Source organism: Orcinus orca, chromosome 5 (assembly GCF_937001465.1).
Source record: "Orcinus orca chromosome 5, mOrcOrc1.1, whole genome shotgun sequence".
NCBI lineage: Eukaryota > Metazoa > Chordata > Mammalia > Artiodactyla > Delphinidae > Orcinus > Orcinus orca.
Window position 1 is genome coordinate 55,254,857 of NC_064563.1, and position 27,535 is coordinate 55,282,391.

At 41.2% G+C, this 27,535-nt stretch overlaps 1 protein-coding gene and 1 long non-coding RNA gene across 3 annotated transcripts; both read right to left on the reverse strand.

Moving 5' to 3' along the window:
• Positions 1-223: 223 nt before the first annotated feature.
• GHSR (growth hormone secretagogue receptor) lies at positions 224-13,201 on the reverse strand. Its single transcript, XM_004270543.3, has 2 exons — positions 7,083-13,201; positions 224-4,907 (listed from the first exon to the last, which is right to left on the reverse strand). Exons 1-2 carry the CDS (start codon positions 7,876-7,878, stop codon positions 4,603-4,605), a joined length of 1,101 nt encoding a protein of 366 aa, XP_004270591.1. The 5' UTR covers positions 7,879-13,201; the 3' UTR covers positions 224-4,602.
• A 31-nt stretch (positions 13,202-13,232) lies between these two features.
• LOC117201593 (uncharacterized) lies at positions 13,233-26,658 on the reverse strand. Of its 2 annotated transcripts, none has more exons than XR_004483634.2 (3): positions 25,716-26,658; positions 24,633-24,726; positions 13,233-14,644 (listed from the first exon to the last, which is right to left on the reverse strand). It is a non-coding gene; the product is annotated as an uncharacterized LOC117201593 (long non-coding RNA). The 2 variants fall into 2 exon arrangements; XR_004483633.2 differs by lacking the exon at positions 13,233-14,644 and adding an exon at positions 21,898-22,322.
• Between the last annotated feature and the right edge of the window lie 877 nt (positions 26,659-27,535).

The following is a 27,535-nucleotide window of genomic DNA, read 5'->3' on the forward strand; positions in this document are numbered from 1 at the left end:
CATACTTACAGGATTTTCTTACCTCATTATTAAATGTTGGAGCCCCTGGGGAAATAAAACTCACTACAACAAACACCTCCTCAGAGTTGCGAAATACATATTTCAGAAAGTAAAAGGACAAAATAGGACTGAATCTAGGAGAGTAGAGGTAAAATAACCCAGACACCTAAGATTTATCCCTGTAAGTCGAAGAAATTAGCTGTAGTCTTTCAAAAGATATTTATTAAGCAATTGTTTGGTTAAGGACACCCGAAGGAAGGACAACCAACGCCTAATTTCATAAGACAGGTACATGGAGAGCTATAGTAAACTCTTTAACATTCACAAAAACCTTAAATAAAAAGAATCACGAAAACGAAGTATCATTAATGACATTTAGAACATATTGAAACAACATAGATTGACCAAGTTGTAAATTCTGCACAGACCTAGAATACAGCAGGTATCAGTGAACCAGGAGATTATGCGGTTTGAATACAGCTATACGAGCAAGGACTCCTTAGTATCCTGAATCTATAGAGCTACAAGTGAAAAGTATAAATGTTTTTGTTACTTGAGCCAGAGAAATGTTTAGATTTGAGATGTTTAAATCACAGAAACTCTTTCCAACTATTCTTCCCAAACACTTTCTCTGGGGCTGGGAGGCAGAATAGCTCTCCTGGAAAGAATATCTGTAAACATTTTGGTAGAATTTTCTGAGTGTTTACATGAGGCATGCTTTTTGCGGGCCTTAATGGTTTGCCAGTTCTGAGGGTAGTCGGTAGTCCTTTGAGGATATGTGTCACAGCATAAGTTATTAATCGGAATTCCAGCAAATATCCAGGCAATTGGGGGGCACATAGGCATGGCAGCTTTTTTTTTTTTTTTAAAAGGATGATCATTCTCTCAACAAAATGGCTAACCTCCAACACCCTGCAAGAGTTTGCATTCAGAAGGAAAAACACAAAACAAGCCTCATCCAAACCTTCCACATCACCTCCTTCAAACAGATTATTGTCAAGAATTAACATGACTGAATTCACTTAACCTGAATAAATAAGTGACATGAACTTAGAGCAGTTAGCGTTTGCCACCAGCACATTTCTTTCTGTTGGTTTTGACATGGAGTTTACTCTCTGGATAAAAAATATTTGTGTTATCAATTTATCAAATTAACATCGGTCACTAATCATCTAGTTAAGTTCCAATCGTAAATATCCTGGATAGTGTTGTAATTTAAATTGTAAAGAAATCATAGGAGGATCATTAGATAATGTATCATGAATGACAGTGTCTTTATCTTTTAATGGAATTATTTACACTAAATACAGTGTTTCTGAAAGCAGAATGCTTTATTCTATTCACTTAGACACTGTGACAAGAAATTTTGATATATGTATACATGTATGTCACATTTTAAAGATGTGCACACTTTTTTAAAAGATGGGAGTATTTTCAGGCACCAGTCTTGCAAAAAGTCTCACAGTTTTTTTTTAAACGTTAAATTCAAGTACATCAATAAATGAAAAACAGCAAAATAAATTATAGCGAAAATTGTCAACGTTGAACTAGCGATTGTAAATTGTAATGATTTCAGGTTCTTAATAAAAGCATTAGAGCAAAAAAGCTGGAAATTCAAGTCAAATCCCATCACAGCAACCTTCATTGCAATAAAAAGTTGATTATAAAGAAATGGGTTCCAAGGTCTGTCCAGACATTAGAAGTGTTTCTTATTCTCATTGCCACAAAACTTACAATTTTAAATAATTCACGGCAATGGATGTTTTCCTAAAAGCAATTATTCGAAAGTTCTTTCTCATACAACAGTCTCTTCCTATAACGAAAATAATCCAACCCTTGATTTTGTGACACAGTGTGAGATGTGGTGATAGAAACCTCACTTCCAGGTAACCAGAAAAATGGAAACACAGATTATAACTGAAACTAATTTCTTTACTTTTCTTACATTGATGAAGAATGCACTGGCAGACATATTAGCTACATCTACAAATTTGGTTTGTGTAAGAACAGCCCATTTTGAATTTATTTTGAGTCAAATACACAACAATACAGGGAGATGCACCACACAGTGTCACCTGGAGATGTTTACTTTATAATTTAAAGATATTAGTACTATGACATATACATATACTACAGTGCATATACTATGACATAACATGCAAGTGGTCATGAACTCATTAAGGATAAAATCCTTGGCTTATGAATCTCTAGAGCTTAGAACATAACAGGCACATACTAAATGTGACATGATAGACTTTTAGGAATATTTTTCTTCATATAAGTTCTTCTTTTCCCTGAGCTTTATACAATTTATGGAGCAGGATGAAATGAAGAAGTTACAAACAATAAAAAGGCAATCGTATAAGAGTGCAGTTAAAGATCACTTTCTCTAAACCTATTCTCTGAGATCCAGTGAAGGACAATGGTGGTCCGTGCTATGGAAACTATTCCCTTTGAGTGAGTTATACTGAGACCGTAGACATGAACCCACAAGAAATCGGTGGGTGAGGGCATTAAATAATTAAAAGTTAGGTTTGTTTTTCTCCAAAGCAATCAACTATGTGATAGAAGTCAAGCCTTTTTTTGCTTGTTTCCTCTCAAGTAGGATGTATTTGTAGACAAAAACTCTAAGGTTTCAGGAAATTGAATTACCTCTTTGAGATTTACTGGGCCCCCCTATTTAGGACAATAAGGCTGAATGACCTAATTAGTATTCAATGGGCTTAAATGAATCAGTATTTTTAAAAGAATATTTATGCACCCCCAAGAATTAACTGAATAATCAGTTTCCTGAAGTTCTGCATTTAGACTAAATTGATACTACAGTTTTATTGTCAGGAAGGATTTTAGAAGTATTTCTCTGGAGAAATTATTCTAATTATGATTATGTTTTCATTTTTTAAAAATGAAGAGTCAATCAATTATTTCTGCATAATAATCTTTACTTTCGGCAGGGGAAAATCAATCATGGCAATAATTTCCCTAATTAGTTCAATCGATTCCATAGGTGGACCAATAATTTCATGAAGGAATTGCTTATATGACTTACTATTACAGGGAAGTACAAAAAAATCATTTTTGATTATATTTAATATGTGAAGAGTTGACTATAAAGGAGTAATGTGAATATAAATGAAAGTTTTAGATTTATAACCAAAATGTACAATATTTAGTTGAAGGTGTCTAATCATTCATAATTATGATTACAAGGCAGACTGGAAATCTAAGTAAACATATCTATCAGATAAGCAGTGGGGTGTAAACAGCATGACTAATTTGGAGATGGGACGTGGCATAGGCATTTTGAAAAAATGGCTGTAAGATTTTTTAAAGTTTTGAATGTCAACAAACAGTAGCATTGAAGGGATTCTGAATTTTTCACCATTTGAAAAATTACTATGTTCACTAAGTTTCTGTAAACCTTTCAGGATAAGTTATAAATTATTTCTTTATTTGCAAATCAAAGACTTATGATTGGCTTAAGTATTTTTGATAAGCCAAATAAGGTAATTTGTGATTTTCTATAATTTTTATAGCCTTATTTCCTGAATATTATTAACACATGTACTCCAACCTAATTAAAAATGCATACATATTATAGTTAATATCCATTTTCTTCCAAGCAGAAATTATAGGGCATTTAGGTGTAATTTTTAGAATTTATCACTCTAACACTCTGCTCTGCTAATGTCACTATAAAAAGATTTCAGGGAATGAGTATTTATTTTTAAATATTTTTTGTAAGATTAACAATAATTTTACATATACTCTAGAGCTGCATTGTCCAGTATGGTAACCACTAGCTACAGTTGGCTACTGAACACTTGAAATGCGACTAGTACAACTTGAAGAAGTGAATTTTTAATTTCAATTAATTTTGAAGTTAAGAACTCACAGTTGTTTTATTTATTAGAAAACTTTTAAGTGTGTTTGGACAGCTTAGGTTAATGAATCTACTTTTTCTTCTGCAAAATTTATGAACTCGCAATAAATCAAGTATTACTGATGAACGCTCCATGTCCAAATTAAGATGAGCTGAAAAATCTGAGACAAACCAGATTTCAAAGACTTTGTATAAAAAAAGAATGTAAAATTCTCATTAATAATTTTTATATTAATTACTTAAGTACCTTGTACTATATTTCTCCTGGACAGCACTGATCTGGTGCTCTATGAAAATTGCTATTTTTTGAAAGTCATGTTTTAAATTTTTTATTTTAATGTCATTCTTTTAATCAAAAAATTTTTATCATTATGAAAAAGAAATCAGAGTTAGAATTTGTCTAGTAAGAAGTGACCTAATTGCCCTCTCTACACCACCTCCCTTCTCTGAATTGCAGAGCCCTTGCTAGCACCAACAGCAGAATGCAAAAATCATAGGCAGTGAATATGCAGAAATCGTGTATGAGAGCACTGATGAGTGTGCAATCAAATCAAACTGCTCACACATTACAAATTCTGTCTTTTCTTCCCCCCCCAATTGTTTCCAGACCTATGTGTCCCTAATTCCAAAATTAACCTTCAACTTCCTCCCAAGTTCTGCTGTGCTATGGCTTCCAGTTTAGAATAATAAGCAATGACTTTGCTGAACAATGTGCTTGGTCATGTATTAATACTAGATTCTGTCCAGACCCTAGAACTTTCATCCTTCAGAGTGGAGAGCTTCCTCTGGGAGAAGGGTTCAAATCCCAGAAGTTTGAACACTGCCACCCGGTACTTCTTGGACATGATGTTGTACAGAATGGGGTTGATGGCGGCGCTGAGGTAGAAGAGGACGAAGGAGACGAGGTTGCAGTATTGGCTGATCTGAGCAATCTCCAAGGAGCCAGGCTCGAAGGATTTGGAAAATAAATATCGCCCTACATGGAAGGGCAGCCAGCAGAGGATGAAAGCAAAAACCACTACAGCTGAAAGGACAATGAGAAAGAGAACGTCAAGAAATATAGCAAAGTTCAAGAAATATAGCAAATCACAATCGATTTTGAAGACATGGTTTTGTTTTGATTATGTGTGGTAGGACCACTGACTTCAGAGAAATATCATTTTCTGCTCTTTCCTATATTTTAACCAAGATGGAGTCTGTCCGGATCAACAATTCAACCATTTTTACTGCTGAGCTTCCTAGTCGTTTCTAGTTAACAATTTTAGTGATTTTGTGCTTGAGTTGACATATTGACTCAAGTAACTAGACAATCTAGTCACAATAGTCCACCATTTTATATGTGTTAGATCAAACCTATATGAGACAATGTGGTTTTACTCAACCATAGTTATGTATCAGAGTTTCCTGGGGTACAGATTCCTTGGATATAATACAGACTCACTAAATTAAAATCTCTAGGAAGGAGACTAAGACACCTGTTTTCTTTTTTCTTTTTAAAGTTTTACAGAAGACTGAATATGCAGTCAGGATTGAGAATCATTGAGATGAACGAGCTTTTCCACCTAAAATAGACATAAGTAAGGTAGAAAAGGCCATAAAACCAACTAACATTAATTATCATCCATCCAGGCCTTAATTTTGCCCATGTAAGGTTGCTTTCTTCAAAACCTCTGCATTTTTAGATTAAGTTTTTAAAATTCAGAAATCAGAGGAAAAATAACAGAATATAATAATTTAGGACTTGTACCACTTTAGTGATTCCCTTCCAACTGTCAAGGCAAAAGAGAGTCACCAGTGAGGATAATTAACAGCTTAAAAATAAAATCAGAGGAAATTATTAAATGTATTCTCAAAACTAATTTGTATAGTAGCAACTGACTGCCCCAGGAGCAATATGAATATTAGAGTCCCCTGGGGGGCACTAGCAGGTTTACAATCTATTAGTCATATTGTGAGAATCAGTGGTCTAAAAAATTTAAAAAACTTGACATTCTTTGAATAAACTCTATCACTTTAATATACAGGATTTCAAGAATTGTAAAATTACAAATCAAAATTATCCTAGAATAACTTCTAAGAAGTACTATATATGCAAATAAGTACAAACTGTTGACTACAATGTCCAGATAATAAAATGTGCAGATTCAGGTTTTGATAAAAGCAAGGAGAATTAATATTTTGCTTGGATGTGAACACAGTTTGTATTACTTCACTTGTACCAAACACATATACTTAAAGAAGCTGAATTTATGCAATAACGATTCAGCATACTCCAGTGTGACACTGCACCCAGATGTTCTCTGAAGGACCATTTGGGGAGGGATAGTAAGTTCTGTCAGCTCCCACAAATTCTCCTTTTCTCAATTTGGAAGCCTGCCTATCCTAGCTTATCTAGCCTGTCCTACTTGGAGAGAAAAGTAAACATGAAAACAGAGACCCTGACTTGTCATTGATTTCCTTACAAAGCTGTATAAACAGCATCAGGGTAAACAGAATTGATGCAATTATCTGGGGAAAAAATGCAAGTCAGAAAGCAAATCACAATGTTGAAAGAAAAATGAATCTTCTCTGATAGAATTATCCACGATGATCACATCTTTGGTTACATTTACCAATGAATACTTCCTAGAATCAATGCCTGCTCTTTTTCACCCTTAACACCTGCTTTTCTTAATGCAACTTAGATATCTACAAATTGAGGCAGGAAGCTTAACATCACCTTTAACACATTTTAACACCACAATATACTCTTTAATGAAAGATCTCATTCTGAAGCAAAGTTTCTGGGCCAAAATAAAACACATTTTAGAGAAATACAAAGGTGGGACATTTTTCCATGAAAGAGAGAAAGGTGAGACCAGGAGAAAGAGACACAAAGAGATAGAAAGAGAACAAAGAGATAGTCAAGGGGTGGGAGGAGGGAGGGAGAAAGGAAGGGAGAGAGCGAAACATAGATATATAGAGAGACAGAGTAAAAATGTAAAACAAAAACAAACAAAAATAGAGAGAGAGACAAGACAGTGAAACTAGAGACTAAAGACAGAGCTCAAGACGGAAAAAGGAGAGAATAATTGAGAAACTTATAGGGAAACAGAGACCTAGAGAAACTGGGGAGAAAGGCAGACTCAGGAAGAAGGGGAAGGGCAGGGGAAGAGGAGGGGGCCCGGGAGAGAAAGCTCAAGGGCGCACCGAAACCCACCCAGCATCTTCACGGTTTGTTTGTGGTTCTGGTCCCTGAGCGAGGCGCCCACCGCTGCCTCGCCGCGTCTCCTCCTCCACAGCTTCCTGCCGATGAGGCTGTAGAGCACAGTGAGGCAGAAAACAGGGAGGAAGAAGAAGACGCTGGACACCCACACCATGACGGTGAGCAGTCCCGAGCGCACCGCGAACTCCGTGGCGCGGCACTCGTTGGTGTCCCGAGGGTCGGTGCCGTTCTCATGCTCCACCCCGACCAGCACGAAGATCGGCCCGGCGCTGCAGAAGGCCACGGCCCAGATGACCAGGATGACCAGCTTCACCCGGCCCTTGGTGACCACCACCTTGGCCCGCAGCGGGAAGCAGATGGCGAAGTAGCGTTCGACGCTCAGCGCGGTGATGGTGAGCACCGTGGCGTAGGTGCAGCTCTCGCTGACGAACTGGAAGAGTTTGCAGAGCAGGTCACCCAAGTTCCAGGGCCGGTAATGCCAGAGGCGGACGAGGTCGAGGGGCATGCAGAGGAAGATGAGTAGGTCGGAGAAGGCCATGCTGGACAGGTAGAGGTTGGTGGTGGTACGCAGCTCGCGGAAGCGCGACACCACCAGCATGGTGAGCAGGTTGCCCGCGATGCCCACCACGAAGAGCGCCACGCAGGTGGCTGTGACGCCCGCCAGCAGCGGCGCGGGGAAGAGCGGCAGCAGCTCGTCGACCAGCGAGTCGTTGTCAGGCGCAGCGTCCCAGCCCAGGTCCGGCAGCGTGAGGTTGGGCCCCGGCTCCTCGCTCGGCGTCGCGTTCCACATGCTGCCGGCCCTGCTTAAACTGGCTTTGGGATGCGGCTGCACTGAGAGGCTGGATCGGGCGCTGGTCCCGGAAAAGGTCTCCTTAGGCGCAAGAGAGTGCGAGGGAGGAACGGGCGCAGGCTCTCAGGGAGGATGCTTGGAGAGGAAAGAGAGGGGAGAGGGAGCAGCCGAGGGAAAAGGTGAGACTGAGAGCCTGGGGCGGGGAGGGGGGGAAGAGAGGGAGGCGGGAAGACAAACACACACACACACACACGCACGCACGCACACACACACACACACACTGGTGGAGAGATGGACCGAGTGACCCACCGCTCTTCCTGGCACCTCCCCTTTTCCCCGTCCTCTCCCCCAAAGTCCTTCTCTCCCAACCCAGCCTTTGGCCGGCCTCCACACAAGTACCAGTCACCGAGGAAGCTCCGCCAGCCCTGCCTCGCCTTTGCGTTCTGTCTCCAGATGCATCTCGCACTTCCCAAAGCGTCCCGGCGCGTGGGCACAGAGGAGACCCGGCACTGCGAAGCTGGAGCGCGAGGGGCCTCTCCCTAGCCTTGGGTGCTGCCTGGCTAGGGTGGCCCAGAAGGGCAGATTACACCCGGGGTTGGGGCCGGGCACGGTGGGGAGAACACCTTCAGTTCCCGGGACGTGAGTTCTTCCTCAACAAGGGATAGAGTTGGCTACGGACCTGGTGGGGAGAAGTAAGCGTGCACAACCGGGCTTGGAAAAGGGAGGTAGGGAGTGTTCCGACCTGAAAGGAGACCAGTGCGCACCTGGGAAGAGCCTCACGCAGTCCTAGAACCTATCGCCGTGTTAGCGAGGAGAAGCAGGTTCAGAGAGGTGTGGCCACTTGTCCAAGGTCACACTGCGAGCTGGGGGCTCAAGAGCTAGACTTGGCTATCCCACCCGGTGGACTACTGAGAGCGAAGGGGCAAGATGTGTGAATAAATTGTGTTCGGATTTCCAGCCCTTTGTACAGTTCCCCAACTCGGCGGTGGTAGGGGATATGCTGTGTAGGAGATAACTTTTGCCTGCTGCAAACCTCGGGGGAAGAGGAGGGGCTAAGGGGCATGTTAGCGTGGCAGGGCGTGGGGGGTAGCTGTCAAACGGGGAGCGGCAGAGGCTGTAAGGCTGGCACGTCGAGGGCGCACAGTAAACATTTTCTGAGGCATGGACGAGAGATCAGCCTTTGGGTAGCTGTGTTCACTTGGGCAAGGCATCAACCTTTTTGTTTTAAATTTCGAGGATGTTGTGATGACCACTGGGAATGGATGCCAAATGCTGGGGACAGAGTTGGAGCTCCAGAAATAAATATAGGCGGCGTTGCTGTTACTAGGGTTGCTCTTGAGGAATGGGTCGGAGGCTGCCCCTACGCTCGCAAGGTGACTCTCCTGGACACGGCCTGTGCGTCCCCTGCCCGGAGCCAGGAATCGACAACCGAAGGTGCGAGACTGGCGGTTACCCGCTAACTCACTCACCAACACGCCGGGCCTCTTCCCGCGGGCCACCCTGGGGGCAGCCCGGGAGCGAGTTCAGCACCGCGGCCAGCGACCGGCCCTTTCTACCTCGCCCCACAGCTCTCCCTAGCTGAGGCTGCCCGCCCTCACGTTTTTTAGTTCTTGCCTCAGCACCACAGTCCTGCTCCAAGAGGGAGCCGGGGAGATTCCTCCCAAACACAGACCCGTATTAAGCGGCTGCGCTGGCCGCACCTATTCACGCTGACTTACCTGTGGCCTAAATTCACTGTGTATGAGAGAGGGCTTTCCTGAAGTATTTTAGTAGGTTTGCACATGTCTTTGCCAGACGGTTTATGTCAACTGCCAACTAAATTGTTAATGCTCAAAAGTCCACAAAAACCTAAGGATGAATATATGCACACGTGCATGAAAGATTCCACACATAGTGGGAGACTGAATGAGGAAGTTTAATACAGGCAACTTGCTGGAAAACACGCTACATAGGTTACCAGGGCTGCGTGACAGAAAGTGTACCAAAAATCTGTTTCAACTACTTAAAAAAAAAAAGATTACAACTAAGTCAAGCCACCAGTCACTAACAAGTTTTTTTTTAATCAATTATTTGACTTTAACACTTCCCATCCTACATTATCAATAGATTTATGTGTGCAGACAAGTCTGGAGGGGGAGAAAACAGACTGGGATAAATAAAAATACCGTAGGAAGCTATTGTTTAAGAATAAGAATCAGGAAAATATTATGGGACATATTTCTAGTCTACTGAGTGCTAAAGCAATAAATAAGATTTAGCAATAAGCTAAAGCTGATACGTGGGGAAAATCTTCTAAAAAATCTATCATGATACAAATTTGGCATGTTGGCTAAAATAGCCAGATATTTAACTGCATTCACTTATTTTCCAAAATAAAGACAAATCTGTATTGTGTCATGAAGAAAAAACAGGGGATAGTATTGAAATTGATTCATTCATTTACAACCCATAATATAAAAATATATAAAACTGTCTATTAGTATGTGTTAGGCACTGGGAATAACAAAATAAATAAAAGTCAGAAACATCCTGTATTGCAATTCCAGTACTTTTTTTTTTTTTTTTTTTTTTTCAGTGGTCTCTCCCGTTGCGGAGCACAGGCTCCGGACGCGCAGGCTCAACAGCCATGGCTCACGGGCCCAGCCGCTCCGCGGCATGTGGGATCTTCCCAGACCGGGGCACGAACCCGTGTCCCCTGAATCGGCAGGCGGACTCTCAACCACTGCGCCACCAGGGAAGCCCTCCATTACATTTTGATATGTGCATTTAAAGAGGCGTGTACAATGAGCTCTGTTGAAATATGGAGAAACAATGAATTGCAAAGAGGTTCTGCCACCTGAGCTGGATCTTCAAAGTTGAGTTCCAAAAGGTGAAGCAGAACATACTAAACTGTTCAGATGGGCACATAACCACATTGGAGGGCTTCCCTGGTGGCGCAGTGGTTGAGAGTCCGTCTGCCGATTCAGGGGACATGGGTTCGTGCCCCGGTCCGGGAAGATCCCACGTGCCACGGAGCATCTGGGCCCGTGAGCCATGGCCGCTGACCCTGCGCGTCTGGAGCCTGTGCTCTGCAACGGGAGAGGCCACAACAGTGAGAGGCCCGTGTACCGCAAAAAACAAACAGACAAAAAAAAAAACCACATTGGAGCCTAAAAGCCCAGCATGCCTTGTCCTATGAATGGTATGAGGAGTGTTATTATGGATTCATGGATTTTTATATATTCAATGAGTACCAACCAAAATTATGGTTATTTTTTCTTTTTGATGCTTAAATTATCCTAGCTTTGTCCAATGAGATCCCCTCCAAGCTGGCTCCAGAGTCTTTTGACATGACTTACTTAGATTTTTTTATTTTTATTTTTTGGTTGTGCCGGGTCTTAGTTGCAGCACATGGGCTCCTTAGTTGCAGCAGGAGGGCTTCTTTGTTGTGGCTTGCCGGCTCTTTAGTTGTGGCATGTGAACTCTTAGTTGCAGCATGCATGTGGGATCTAGTTACCTGGCCAGGGATCAAACCCAGGCCCCCTGCACTGGGAGCGTGGAGTCTTAACCACTGCACCACCAGGGAAGACCCAGACTTGCTTAGATTTTGAGAACTTCCTTGCCAGAATTTGTGGCAGTGTAAGATACCCCTTGCTCATCTTGGAAGTTCCCTACTCTATACCTGGGAGCAGCCATTTCTCCAATAATCCCTGGTACCTTACAGTGGGGAATGGCATTTAGAAACATAAATTTGGGAAGTAGGGGTGTTTATTGCCCCTGTAGTATTATGGACTAGACCCTGTCAGTGGACAGACCTAGGGTATATGATTTTTGAAAAAATCATGAGATAATGATGATGATACAGTAGATAAATCAGACACACCCTTAGCAAATGATCAAAATTAACATCACCAGTGTGATACTCTGGGAAGGACACAAAGTCACTTACATGGTATTCCAGCTAGGAATGCACAACCTCAATCTAATTGCAGCAAACATCAGACAGACTCAAAAGGAAGAATATTCTATTTTTAAAATTCTTCCCCCAAATGTCGATGTTATACAAGACAAAAACTGGGAAAAAGTTCCAGACTAAAGGAAACCAAAGAGATGTAACAGCTAACTGTAACTCCTAATCCTAGACTGGATCCTAAACTGGAGGAAAAAGACTTCTATAAAGGACAATATTGGGTTAAGTGACCAACTTAGAATATGGATGGTAGATTAGATAGAAGTATTGAATCAATGTTAAGTTTACTGCAGTTGATAACTGTGTGAAAGAAAATATTATTATTCTTAAAAATACACACTTAACCATGATTTATGCATCTGTTTCAGAAAAATAATTATGTGTGTGTAGATAAACAGAGCCAATGACAAAGCAAATGAGGCAAAATATTAATAATAAATGAATCTAGGAAAGAGGTAGAACGATTTCCTTTGTACTATTCTTGCAACTTTTCTTTGTTTGAAATTATTCCCATACAAAAAATTAGAAGTCATATGTTTATAGAGGTATTTCAATTCAACTTCCAATTATATACTTAATGTACTTGATTTATTATGTTTTTCTTTTATAAAATTTTTTTCTTTTTTTTTTTTTTAGAAATTTATTTTATTTATTTATTTATGGTTGCATTGGGTCTTCATTGCTTTGCCCGGGCTTTCTCTAGTTGCAGCGAGAGGGGGCTACTCTTCATTGCAGTGCATGGGTTCTCACTGCGGTGACTTCTCTTGTTCTGGAACACAGGCTCTACACACGCGGGTTTCAGTAGTTGTGGCACGTGGGCTCAGTAGTTGTGGCTTGTGGGCTCTAGAGCTCAGGCTCAGTAGTTGTGGTGCACGGGCTTAGTTGCTCCATGGCATGTGGGATATTCCCGAACCAGGGCTCAACCCCGTGTCCCCTGCATTGAGGTGGATTTTTAAACACTGTGCCACCAGGGAAGTCCCTGTACTTGATTTTACATTCCTACTGAACATCCTGGCTTCTAACAACATAAAGATAATTATTTATGTTGTAATATGCATTAAGTAATTTCAAACTAATAATGGCATTACCATTAATAGTAAACCTGACAAATAAAGCTTGAGATTTTCTTGCCATTCTCTTTGTCCTTAAAATATACCCCACTGTGTACAACTACGTGTTCTAAAATTAATTGAAATAATGCTTTTTTATGTGTGGTTATGTTATTAATTTGATATATGGTTAGATTTGTTTCAGTTACCTTAAATTTTAGGAATTATTTTAAAATTTAAATTTATTTTTGAATATATAAATCATCCATGTGATTTGACAGTTAAAGCTTTAAAATAAAGTATAGTCCTAAAGTTTTGTGGGGTTTTTTTTGCGGTACACGGGCCTCTCACTGCCGTGGCCTCTCCCGCTGTGGAGCACAGGCTCCGGATGCACAGGCCCAGCGGCCATGGCTCACGGGCCCAGCCGCTCTGCGGCATGTGGGATCCCCCCGGACCGGAGCACGAACCCACGTCCCCTGCATTGGCAGGCGGAGTCCTAAATTTAAAATGAGAAACCAAAGAATATTCAGGAAAACCTTACACCTTTTTTATACTCCTCAAATGCATTATTAAAAAAAATTTAGCCTCTGGTTTCCCTATCCTGTGTGTGTTTCCGTAAATACGTGTGTGTGTGTGTGTGTGTGTGTGTGTGTGTGTGTGTGTGTGTGTGTAGCCTACATAAAGGGTAATATACTATATACACTGTTCACTATCTTGATTTTTTAATGTAACACTGTATCCTGGAATTCTCTTATATCAATATCCTTTTCTTAAATGTTTCTGTAGTACTCCATCTTGAGAAAGTTACATACTTTTGGAGATGTAACTTAGTTTTATTCAACCAATGTTTTACTGTTTTTATTTGTTTGTATGTTTTAATAATCTTTTACTGTTATAAATAATGCTGCATTTTATATGCCTACAGGTATATTACAGAATAACATAAAAATAAAATTACAGTTTAATAAAAGAAGAATGTCCTCTTCCCAGCCCTGGCAACCACCATCTACTTTCTGTCTCTATGAATTTGACTACTGTAAGTACCCCATGTCAGTATTTGTTCTTTTATGACTGGTTTATTTCATTTAGCATAATGTCCTCAAGGTTCATCTATGTTGTAGCATGTGCCAGAAGTTTCTTCCTTTTTAAGGCTGAGTAGTATTTCATTGTATGTATATAGACCACACCTTGCTTCTCTGTTCATCCGTCAATAGACACTTCAGTTACTTCCACCTTTTGGCTATTGTGAATAATGCTGCTATGAACATTGGTATACAAACATCTGTTTGTGTCCCTGCTTTCAATTCTTTTATGTATATACCCAGAATTGGAATTGCTGGGTCATATGGTAATTCTATATTTAATTTTTTGAGGAACTGCCATATGGTTTTCCACAGCAGCTGCACCATTTACATTCCCACCAGCAGTGCACAGGGTTCCAATTTCTTTACATCCTTGCCAACACCTATCCTCTGTTTTTTCTCCTGTTGTTTGTTCTTCTGTTTTGTAATAGTCATCGTAATGGGTGTGAAGTGGTATATCATTGTGGTTTTGATTTGCATGTCCCTAATGATTAGTGACGCTGGGTACCTTTTCACATAGTTATTGGCCATTTGTATATATTCTTTGGAGAAATGTCTATTCAAGTCCTTTGCCCATTTAAAAATCAGTTTTTGGGGGGTTTTTTGGTGGGATTTTTTTTGCTGTTGAGTTGTCTTTTTGACTCTTGAGATTGTTTGTTTTCTTGTCAATTCATCTTCTAATGATTCTGAAAGCATTGGAAAATAAATAGGAAGAAGACAAGTTAGTAAAAAGTAGTATTCCATTTTAATGGATATGATTGTAACATGCAAGGCAGTTTCAAAGCTTCGACAGATGGTGCACAGCAATTGTGCTTTACTGATAGAGTTACAACAAATTCTATTAAATTAAAAATCCCACTTAGCAGATGCCTTCAACAGTTGTTGTCCGCTCTGAAGCTAATCTCTGAAGCAAAGATATTTTTTGTTGTTGTTTGTTATTTGTAGTGTGTTTGGACCTTTGAAATTCTAAATTTTCTAAAAAATACTCTATTGGTATTTAGGTGGTAGTTTACCTTAGAAGTGTTGAGGGGTAGGAGGATGGAGGGATAAAGAAGACTTTAATCTCTGACGAAATGTGGGTTATTAATAAACTAGAGAAGATTTGTAAATGAGACATGAGTATATGAGTTTCTTTATAAAGTATATCCTGAACCTGTTTTGCTATAGATTGCAGTGTATATTAATTTTAATGGAGGGACTTCCCTGGTGGCACAGTTCTTAAGAATCCACCTGCCAATGCAGGGGACATGGGTTTGAGGCCTGGTCCAGTAAGATCCCACATGCCGTGGAGCAAAGAAGCCCGTGAGCCACAACTACTGAACCCGTGTGCCACAACTACTGAAGCCCGCATGTCTAGAGCCCGAGCTCTGCAACAAGAGAAGCCACTGCAAGGAGAAGCCTGCGTACCACAACGGAGACCCAATGCAGCCAAAAATAAATAAATAAATTTTTTTAAAAATTTAATGGAAGTTAAACACTATAAATTATTTATCTCACGAAGCTCACTAAAATAGGAGTCTACCTCTGGTTCTAATTTCCTAAAAATCCATAATTACTTATTAAAACTGGTAAAGAATACAGAAAAATCTATGATCGGGCTTCCCTGGTGGCGCAGTGGTTGAGAGTCTGCTTGCTGATGCAGGGGACACGGGTTTGTGCCCTGGTCCGGGAAGATCCCACATGCCGCGGAGCGGCTGGGCCCGTGAGCCATGGCCTCTGGGCCTGCGCGTCCGGAGCCTGTGCTCCGCAACGGGAGAGGCCACAACAGTGAGAGGGCCGCGTACCGCAAAACAAACAAACAATCTATGACCGTCTGGGCAATTCAATTTTGTTATAGCAAGATATTATTTAATATGCAATTAAGATAATGTATAAAAATATTTCATTTTGTAAAGTCTTGCCAAGTGCTTTAGAAAGGAGAACTTTTCCTTTGTACAAATCATGGAACGTTCCTTTTGAGAACGCTAATGTGGAAAGACAAGCTGGGATTGTAAGCAGTGCAGAAGAATGCAAATAAAACCACCCAGTCTGTATTGCCTACTGGACATTTATTACTGGAGAGCTCATCACCATTTCAAGCTCATTTTATGTCTAAAGCAAATTCATCATCTCCTATCCAGTGAATGTTCCTAATATCTGTCCCTCATCTCCATTCTTTAGTTTTTAATTTTAATACAATTTTTAAAGGTTACTTTCCCTTTACAGTTATTACAAAATATTGGCTATATTCCCCAGGGTGGTACAATACATCCTTGAGCCTTTTTTACACCCAATAGTTTGAACCTCCCACTACCCCACCCCTATACTGCCCCCCCACCCCACTGGTGACCACTAGTTTGTTCTCTATATCTGTGAGTCTGCTTCTTTTTTCTTATATTCACTAGTTTGCTGTATTTTTTAGATTCTACAAATAAGCAATATCATACAGTATTTATCTTTCTCTGATTTATTTCACTTAGCATAATGCTCCCCTAGTCCATCCATGTTGCAGCAAATGGGAAAATTTCATTCTTTTTTATGGCTGAGTAGTATTCCATTGTGTGTATATATATATATATATATATATATATATATATATATATATATATATACCACATCTTTATCCGTTCATCTGTTGATGGACAATTACATTTCTTCCATATCTTGGCAGTTGTAAGTAATGCTGCTATAAACGTTGGGATGCCTGTATCTTTTTGAGTTAGTATTTTTGTTTTATTTCAGTTAGATACCTAGGAGTGGAATTGCTGAGTCATATGATAGTTCTAATTTTAGTTTTTTGGGAAACTTCCATACTGTTTTCCACAGTGGCTGCACCAATTTATATTCCCACCAACAGTGCAAGAGGGTTCCCTTTTCTCCACATCCTCTCCAACATTTGTTTCTTGTATTCTTTTTCATGATAGCCATTCTGACAGGTGTGAGGTGATACCTCATTGTGGTTTTGATTTGCATTTCCCTGACGATTAGCGATGTTGAGCATCTTTCCATGTGCCTGTTGGCCATCTGCATTTCCTCTTTGGAAAAATGCTTATTCAGTTATTCTGCCCATTTTTCAACTGGGTTGCTTGTTTTCTTTGACGTTGAGTTGCATGAGCTGTTTATATATGTTGGATATTAATCCCCTTTTGGTCATGTCATTTGCAAATATTTTCTCCCATTCGGTAGGTTGTCTTTTCATTTTGTCGATGGTTTCCTTTGCTGTGCAAAAGCTTTAAGTTTAATTAGGTATCATTTGTTTATATTTGCTTTTATTTTCTTTACTATAGGAGACAGATCCAAAAAAATATTTCTGCGATTTACGTCAAAGAGTGTTCTGCCCATGTTTTCCTCTAGGCCTCACCTCCTTTCTTAATTGTCAACAGCTAAGTCCAATCCCCTACTCAACAACCATGCAGGCAGCAAGTTCTTCTCAGCCTAATTAACCACAAGAATTTGGTAAAACTAAACTTCTTTAAAGCTTACTTTCGTTTGGTTTCCTTCTTATGTAAAATACTTTTAGTGGCTCATTCTCATCTCACATCAAGTCTTTCAAATTCTGACCTTCTCAAGTTCTCATAATTTGGCCTTACCCTGCATATCCAGCAAGATTTGTTCTTCATCCCATTGTGCCATCTCTGCTCCTCCCCTCACTGCCCTGCCTCTTGCCACCTCTTTCCTCTGGCCTCTCTCTCTCCAAATCCTAACCATTGGAGTCCTGGCCCATTTCTTGCTCTCAATTCCTATGTCCCTCAGTTGATCTCCTCAGTTTACTTCCTAATTATACACTGTTGCTGTGACTTTATACCCATGAATTGCCTCTTCAACTACATTATAAGCTCCTTGAAGGCAGCTGAAGTGTTTTGTGGGGAGCTCAGTGAGTTCAGATGTGTTTCAGCCACTTCTCACCACATCCTCCATGAATGCCCTGGTCTGAGCCTCCCTAAACCCCACCAGAACTGCTGCAATAGCCAAAGGACTGCTCTCCCTCTGCTTATTCTCCCCATGCCAAGATCCTTGTGCCTCTGCAGCCACAGATCTTTTGAAAATACATATCTAATCCTGACACTCCTGTGCTTAAAACCCTTCAAATGTTCCCCCATTGTTCTTGAGCCCACAATGGCTGGCAAGTTTTTTCAGGATCTCTTGGAAAATATTAGGTTGGCCAAAAAGCTCATTCAGGTTTTTCCAAAAACCCAAATGAACTTTTTGGCCAACCCAGTAGATTTCCCTGGAATATAGATTTCAACTTGGAACTCTTTCCCTCTTACTCTCTGCAACACAGATGGGTCTGTTCCCCATACTTACAAAGATTTACATTTCTTTCCTACTGTTCTGCTGTTAATTTTGTACTCATTTATGTGATTATTTGTTTAACATTTATCTTCCTCATTAGATTGTAAGGCTTATGTGAGCAGGGCCCAGGTCTTTTGCAAGTCATTGTTGCCTGGGATTTAATAGATGCTTAATAAATGCTTGTTTAAATGAATGAGTGCACTTTTTGTTAAGGCAAGTCTCTCCAAACCTAGGGCTTCCCTTCGGATCCCAGTGAACACTACACTCACTCCAGAACAAAGTGAGAATTCAGAACACTTGATCCTTGTACACTGATAGCTATATTCCGCTTTATTCACACACAAGTGGTTTACATAAATTATAAAATAAATTTAGTTTATAAATTATAAAATATAAATATGCTTGTAATTTCAGATAGTTTAAGGGGAAGATATTTTGCTTTCATTTATTTCATCTGTATGTTTCATCTAAGAGAAATATTTACTTAGAAAAAAACCTATACAAATCAAAAGCTATGTAACACTTAAAACACAGGCTACATTATCTCATTGCAAGAGGGATAACTGACTACTTCAGATTACAAATCATTTGAAGCTGAATGTATTGGTAAAGCCCCGATCACCATTGGCATTCTCTGTTATGCAGTTATAGAGCAGAGACAGGTGTGTGTAATGGCTGGAGCCACGGTGTGCTGGTAAATATTTAACAACCAGATCTTCAGGAAAAAAAAAAGAAGAACAGCGAACAATCTCAATTTAAGTGTCTGCCAATTTCTGTGGTGTACCTACTCCCCACCATGGTCAATTTCACACCACCAAGGTCGCTGAAGGCAGAGTTTGAAAGTCATGCTAGCAAATAGCTCTTACAAGTCAGTACAAACTGGGTCCAACACGCCACTGACTGGATCCTGTATAAACAGCATAAACCTGTTGGGAGAGTCATTGACTTGACTTTATGTAGGTATCTTATGTAGACTAGGTGTCTTCAATTTAAAAACTCACAAAGGAAATCGATAAAATATATCTAATCATACAACTATGGATAAGATGAACATAGGTTTCACTCTGTAATAGGGTTCTCCAGAGAAACAGAACCAATAGGGATAGATAGATAGACAGATAGATACAGTATATATAAATGAGAGAGAGAGTGAGAGAGTGAGAGAGAGAGACAGAGAGAGACAGAGAGAGACAGAGAGAGACAGAGAGAGACAGAGAGAGAGACAGAGAGAGAGACTTATTATGAGGAAGTGGCTTATGTTATTATGGAGGCTGAGAAGTCCCACAGTCTGCCATCTGCAAGCTGGAGACCCAGGAAAGTCAGTGGTATAATTCAGTTTGAGTCTGAAGACCAGGGAACCAGGGGAGTCAGTGGTATAAACCTCAGTTTGAGTGGAAGGAAAGGATGAGATGAGATGTCCCAGCTCAACAGTGAGGCAGGAAAAGGGGGTAAATTCCTCCTTCCTCTGCCTTTTGTTCTATTCACACCCTCCCTCAATGGACTGGATGATGCCCACCAACACTGGGGAGGGCAGTCTTCTTTACTGATATCACAAATACAAATGCTAATCTCATGTGCAAACACCCTCACAGACACCCGCAGAAATAGTATTTAATCTGGGCACTCCATAGCCAGTCAAGGTGACATAAAATTAACCATCACACACTCCTTCCTAGAATAATAAAATTAAAAGTTGCCACTTTCAGAAGGTAGGATAAAGCAAATAAAAGAAAGTACTGCAGTTAACTTTAGATCAGGGTAGGCAAACTTCTGTAAAGAATCACATAGAAAATATTTTAGGCTTTGTAAGTCATATGGTCTCTGTCACAACTGAAATGTCATTGTGACATAAAAATAGCCATCAACAATAATACATCGAAAACAATGGATGGGGCTGTGCTCCAATAAAACTTTAAAACTTTAAATATGTGGTGGGCCGATTAGTTTGCTGACTGCTGATGTAGATTAATTAGATTAATTAGAGTTATAGAGGTAAGGGATATTGATTATTCCAACTACAGTGAAAACCAACTTGCAGTTGGAATCCTCACAGCCTAGATGTTTATTTAGTCAGCTCTCCAAGCAGTGATGGACTCAGGAATGGACATGTGACCTAACTCTGGCCAGTGAAACAGGAGAGGAAGTATGCTGAGGGGCATCTGGGGAAAGTCTTCCCATTCCTCATGGGCAGCTGTCATTCTGCCCCTTTTGGACTTTATCTTGACTAGCTGTGACACCTAGAATCACTCCAACCACCAACCTGAGGATGAAGCCAACACTGAGGAAGGCAGGGCCACGAGGTGGAACGAGCCAGATCAACCGACCCTGGAGCCTTCCCTACCTCTGGACTTCCTGTGATGAAAGATGAAGTTTCCTATTGTGTATGTCTGTCACAGATGGGTTTCTGTAAATTGAACTAAAAGATTCAGTTTTGTTCCCCCTTCCCCCCAAATTTCTTTTAGTTACAAATGTAATACTGAACCACTGACTCCTCCATGTAGCGAATTTCTTGTCTCTTTTAAAAGGCATAATCACAACATTTTCTCTTTCCCTGAAAGTCATCAGGGGTTGAGACTACCATGTCAAATCAGAAAAAAAGGGATAATATTATCTAGTTATTCTTCAGTATGTATTCTCCTTCCACAAGGCAAATACCTGGAAGGTCCCAGCCCTGCTTTGGGAGCTGTTCCTTCTAGGGTCTTCCTGACTCAACATGGCGGACACCGTCGACCACTTACTTTGCAGCAGTTCCACACACTCATCCTCCCTGAACTTTGACATTGTTCAGTTGTTGGGAGACTGCATACTTTAGAAAAGGCTGGACCTTTCCCCACCCCTAGGGAGGATAATCTTAATTTATCTCAGCCAATCATGGAAATCCCATTTTCCTTGCCAGGGGATGATTTAGGAATGGGCATGTCTATAATTCTGAACAGTGAGTGTGGAAGAGTTTTTCTTACTCTTAAAAAGAGACACAAGGGAGCCTTTAATGTTGTGAAGTACTTACTTAAACTTGCTGCAGTCATCCTGCAAGCCCGTGGTCAAAAGTCAACATTATGAGCAAAGCACAGCAGAAGAATGAAGAGGCCTGGCTCCTCAGTGATGGCAATGAGCCACTGACTTAACCACGCCTGGAATCACCCTACCTCAGGCTTTTTATGCTATTGGTGCCAACTGAGTTGATCTCTTAAAAGCTACTGAAAACACACCAACTGGAACACTCACTAAAAAGTTGCTTTGGGCAGATTTCATCTGGTTTCCTCCACTTGCCTAAACAGTTTAAGAAGGAAGAGCATGATGTTACTTCTGCACTGATCTCTCTCTGAGAGATGCACTGGCAAGTGATTTTAGGGAATCTATGAAGACTGTATGGCTGCAGACTTATTTTAAAATATTAGGCTAGGGACTTCCCTGGTGACGGAGTGGTTAGGAATCCACCTGCCAAAGCAGGGGACATGTGTTTAAGCCCTGCTCCGGGAAGATCGCACATGCCGCGGAACAACAAAGCCCATGAACCACAACTATCGAGCCTGCACACCACAACTGAAGCCCAAGTGCCTAGAGCCCATGTTCCACAACAGGAGAAGCCACCGCAATGAGAAGCCCACGCACTGCAACGAAGACCCAACCCAGCCATAAATAAATAAATAAATAAATAAATAAAATATTAGGCCAGCCTAATAAATAAGCCAGGATGTTTTATACTTTCAGGACAAATCCACATTTGTATATACTTTAGAGTACAGGCTGTTAAATCAATCACTTTAAAATTTGCACCAGAGATTATATTAAAATAATGCCATCTCTTAATAAATTTAGAAAATTTATTACGAGATAATTTTCTGTCATTGCTTCACTCACATTTTCAGGTGATTTGTTGTTACTTAATTCAGCATTCCTTAACTGTCAAGTCAAAATATGAGAACCAGTTTTTGGTAAAGTAGTTTTGTTCTTATTGTCCCATCTTTACCAGCAGGAAATGTTTTCAGTTTGTTACAAAGCCTCTTCTCTCATGCTGTAGATGTCAAATACTTGCTTTTATTCTTTTTTGTTTGGACACGTTTTAGAGTCCTTAGAATGTGGTGATTATGACTTCATATTTCATTGTCACAAGGAATAGTAAAAATAATTATTATCTCATTAGTATAAAGAATATGGAAAATCAGATCTATCTGATGCCAATGTATATGCTAGCACATTGCACTAAACAGCCTATTTTCTAAGAGATAATATTAAAGGACTTTGTTTTTGACTGGGGGCAAGTGTCACAGAAGTAGGTTATGCTCATCGTCGAGTTGGTGGAGCTTTGCTAACACTGCTTTTCGTTTGTTTCCCAGAATTACATTGAGACGCTCATTTTCACCTAACCCCCTGCTTCTGCTCTAACATATTCCAGCCCAGTGGCAGTTCAACACTTGAGCTACGGAATCAGACCAGCCTAAGGTCGAGACTTGGCTCTTTCATGTACTAGTTCTGTGCCCTCAGTTTCTTCATATGTAAATGGATAATTATCCCCATCCTTCCATCACAAGGTTTCTGTGGGAAATACGTGAACATGCAAACAAGAGTACCCAGAATAGAGAAAATGTTCAATAAATGGTTCCTCATCCTCTTCCACATTATTATCTCCCTAGAGTGAAAGCTGCCCCCAGTGAGAAGGCTGCCCAAGTGTAAACAGCTTTTGCTTTTGTGCTGTATTTCCTCCAGGGCTTTTGTACTGTATTTCCTCCAGGGCTTTTGTACTGTATTTCCTCCAGGGCTTTTGTACTGTATTTCCTCCCAATCTTCATCTACTGTCTGCACCTCTCCTGAGGGAATCGGGAGACAGAAGTATGGGAAGCATATAGGAAAGGAGAAAATCTACAGAAGGGGAAGCAAAGGATGCAGAAGGCAAATGACCAACTTCACAATTGATTCTGAGGATACGTTCAGTTCACAGAGCAGTCAGGAGCAAATTAAATTTAGTAAATTGAATCAAATTCTTAAGGTAGAAAGGAAACTTATCTTTTAAGGAAGTTTGTGATGAGTCTCTTTTTAAAATAAAGACTCTTTTGCAATCTCTTGAATTTATCCATTTTGTAAATTTGGGGGTTTCGTACATTGATTGATTTTCACTCAAAAGAGGAAGTATTTGAACCCTGTTTTCTAGTTACATATCTATTTTAACTAGGTCATTTTTAATTTTGACATAGATATGACTTTGTAGAGGATTTTAAGAAAAAACAGGAACTGAAACGGAACTCAGCATAAAAACAATTAAGATGAGGTTATAATACTAGAGGTTTTCTTTCACTTTTCATATTTTAAAAGGAGCTTACTGAGTCCTTAAAACCAGCTAGGCAGGGTCTCAGCACTTCACATGTATTAAGCATTTCCTCACAACTCCCCCTGCAAGGTGGGTGCTCTTATCTGAGACACTGAGAGTCTGCCATTTGCATCCTTGCCCCCTTCACTTTTGGTTTTATCCAAGTTGAGAATTTGAAGTCATTTATTCTCTCCCACCCTTAAACACTTTAGGCTTTGAGGAAAATAAGAGAACCTCGCCACCTGGTGGCTGCTCCTGGTTTGTGGTAATAAGGCAGCCCCTTTCTGGTCTCAAGGAGAGAGGAGAGAATGACTCCGCCTTTGCTACTCAAGTCTCTCAAGGCACCTCTCAAACAACTGTGCTGGCCTCTCCTTCAGAGTCACTGTCTTTAACAATCCCTTGCCTTGCTCTGCCCAGATACATCCTAATAAAAACTGAAGTAGCAGGGTTTTTTTCTCTATTCTTCAAGTGAGGAAGTTCCATGAGACAGAGTTCAGCAATGATGGGCCAGAACACCCCTAATTTTATTTCATTTTCAAAAAGATCAGACATTCAGTATTCATGCTCTTTAAGAAGGGATTCACAGCTGGCCAGGAAATTGTCATTCTAAAATATCCACTTCATAGCTGCCTCCTATCTTGGGCTTTAATCTCTAAAGCAAAGAAAGGTACATGTAGGTATCCCTTGTTTTAAACAATTCATGGAATTAAAATGTTGCATGTAAATTGAATTTTTGAATTTCTAACCGTAATGATTACCTGGGTACATTGTTTTCTTAAACACTTAACTAATAAATTGCAGCTTTTGAAGTTTAGGTTTCTCAGTTCTAGATAGAGGTTCTATTCATGATTTCCAATTGCCTGTCGATGGATATGTGCCCAGCTATACCAGAGTCACTTGGGGAAATTAAAACACAAATACGAAAAGATTCCTGGGCTACTCTCCAAAGATGTTGATTCAGTAGGTCTGTGGTGAAGCCCAGGCATCAGCATTTCTAAATGCTCCCCAGGAAGTACTGATAAACCTTGAACTCAGCTTCGCTGACCATAATAAAGAGCGTTGGTGCTTTACACACAAATTAGATAGTTTTCACTCACCAGGTCGGCAAACAAGAGGAGAAGTAGTAAATATCCCCTTCTAATGATGACGTGGGGAACAGAGCATTCTCGTTCCTGCTGCCCAGACTGCGAACTGCAGCAAAAGATTAAGAAAGTAATCAGACAGTTATTTTTAACATCTAAAATGTTAAATCGGCCTAGTAATCCCAATTTAGGACCCCGAATATAAGGACCAAGGACAAAGAAGTTCATTGTACCATTAGGTGTAGTGAGAAACAACTGGGAACAAACTGATGGCGGACTAAATTAGGATCTATTCATTCAATGAGGTATTATGCAGTATTTAAGAAGAATCAACTAGACCTGAATGTTTTTACATAGAAAGGGGTCCAAATACTGTTAAATCAATGAGTAGCTGAGTTTTATACACATACACACACGTGTGCACATATATATAATTATATATATTCCCATTTATAAAATAAAAGAAAAAATAAAGCTGGAATATTGACTATATATGCTTGTGTCAGCAGAAAGATGTAAAAGGACACATCATTTTATCATTGGAATCTTCATGGTGGGAGGAGAGAGGGAAGATTTTTAAACTCTCCTTCATACATTTCTACATTTCACTCATCACAACCAACATGTTTTTTTTTGTTTTTGCAATTCAAAAGGCCCAACAAAGTGTGTATTTTAAAAACACATTGGGAGGCTTCCGGGAAGATGGCGGAAGAGTAAGACGTGGAGATCACCTTCCTCCCCATAGATACACCAGAAATACATCTACACGTGGAACAAGTCCTACAGAACACCTACTGAGAGCTGGCAGAAGACCTCAGACCTCCCAAAAGGCAAGAAACCCCCCACCCCCACATACCTGGGTAGGGCAAAAGAAAAAAGAATAAACAGAGACAAAACAATAGGGACGGGACCTGCACCAGTGGGAGGGAGCCGTGAAGGAGGAAAGCTTTCCACACAGTAGGAAGCCCCTTCGCGGGCGGAAACTGCGGGTGGCGGAGGGGGGAGCTTCGAAGGCGCGGAGGAGAGCACAGCAACAGGAGTGCGGAGGGCAAAGAAGAGAGATTCCCGCACAGAGGATCGGTGCCGACCAGCACTCACCAGCTCGAGAGGCTTGTCTGCTCACCCGCCGGGGCGGGCGGGGCTGGGAGCTGAGGTTCGGGCTTCGGTCGGAGCGCAGGGAGAGGACTGGGGTTGGCGGCGTGAAAACAGCCTGCAGCAGGTTAGTGCGCCACGGCTAGCCGGGAGAGAGCACGGGGAAAAGTCTGGACCTGCCGAAGAAGCAAGAGACTTTTTCATCCCTCTTTGTTTCCTGGTGCACGAGGAGAGGGGATTAAGAGCGCTGCTTAAAGGAGCTCCAGAGACGGGCGCGAGCCGCGGCTAAAAGCGCGGACCCCAGAGACGGGCATGAGACGCTAAGGCTGCTGCTGCCGCCACCAAGAAGCCTGTGAGCGAGCACAGGTCACTATCCACACCCACCTTCCGGGGAGCCTGTGCAGCTCGCCACTGCCAGGGTCCCGGGATCCAGGGACAACTCCCCCGGGAGAACGCACGGCACGCCTCGGGCTGGTGCAACGTCACGCCGGCTTCTGCCACCGCAGGCCCGCCGCGCACTCCGTGCCCCTCCCTCCCCCCGGCCTGGGTGGGCCAGAGCCCCCGAATCAGCGGCTCTTTTAGCCCTGTCCTGTCTAAGAGAAGAACAGACGCCCTCCGGCGACCTACAGGCAGAGGCCGGGCCAAATCCAAAGCTGAGCCCCTGGGAGCTGTGAGAACAAAGAAGAGAAAGGGAAATCTCTCCCAGCAGCCTCAGAAGCAGCGGATTAAAGCTCCACAGTCAACTCGATGTACCCTGCATCTGTGGAATACATGAATAGACAACGAATCACCCCAAACTGAGGAGGTGCACTTTGAGAGCAAGATTTATGATTTTTACCCCTTTCCCTCTTTTTGTGAGTGTGTATGTGTATGCTTCTGTGTGAGATTTTGTCTGTATAGCTTTGCATCCACCATTTGTCCAAGGGCTCTATCCGTCTGTTTTTTTTCTTTTTTTCTTAATAATTATTTTTTTATTTTAATAACTTTATTATATTTAATCTTAGTTTATTTTATTTTACTTTATCTTCTTTCTTTCTTTCTTTTTTCCTTCCTTCCCTCCTTCCTCCCTCTCTCCCTCCCTCCATCCCTCCCTCCCTCCTTTCTTTCTTTCTTTCTTTCCTTCTTTCTTTCTTTCTTTCTTCCTTTCTTCCTTTCTTTCTTTCTTTCTTTTCTTTCTTTCTTTCTACTTCTACTAATTCTTTCTTTCTACTTATTCTCCCTTTTATTCTGAGCTGTGTGGATGAAAGGCTCTTGGTGCTGCAGCCAGGAGTCAGTGCTGTGCCTCTGAGGTGGGAGAGCCAACTTCAGGATACTGGTCCACAAAGGACCTCCCAGCTCCACATAACATAAAACAGCGAAAATCTCCCAGAGATCTCCATCTCAACACCAGCACCCAGCTTCACTCAACGACCAGCAGGCTACAGTGCTGGACATCCTATGCCAAACAACTAGCAAGACAGGAACACAACCCCACCCATTAGCAGACAGGCTGCCTAAAATCATAATAAGTCCACAGACACCCCAAAACACAACACCAGACGTGGACCTGCCCACCAGAAAGACAAGATCCAGCCTCATCCACCAGAACACAGGCACTAGTCCCCTCCACCAGGAAGCCTACACAACCCACTGAACCAACCTTAGCCACTGCGGAGAGACACCAAACACAACGGCAACTATAAACCTGCAGGCTGCAAAAAGGAGACCCCAAACACAGTATGATAAGCAAAATGAGAAGACAGAAAAACACACAGCAGATGAAGGAGCAAGATAAAAACCCACCAGACCTAACAAATGAAGAGGAAATAGGCAGTCTACCTGAAAAT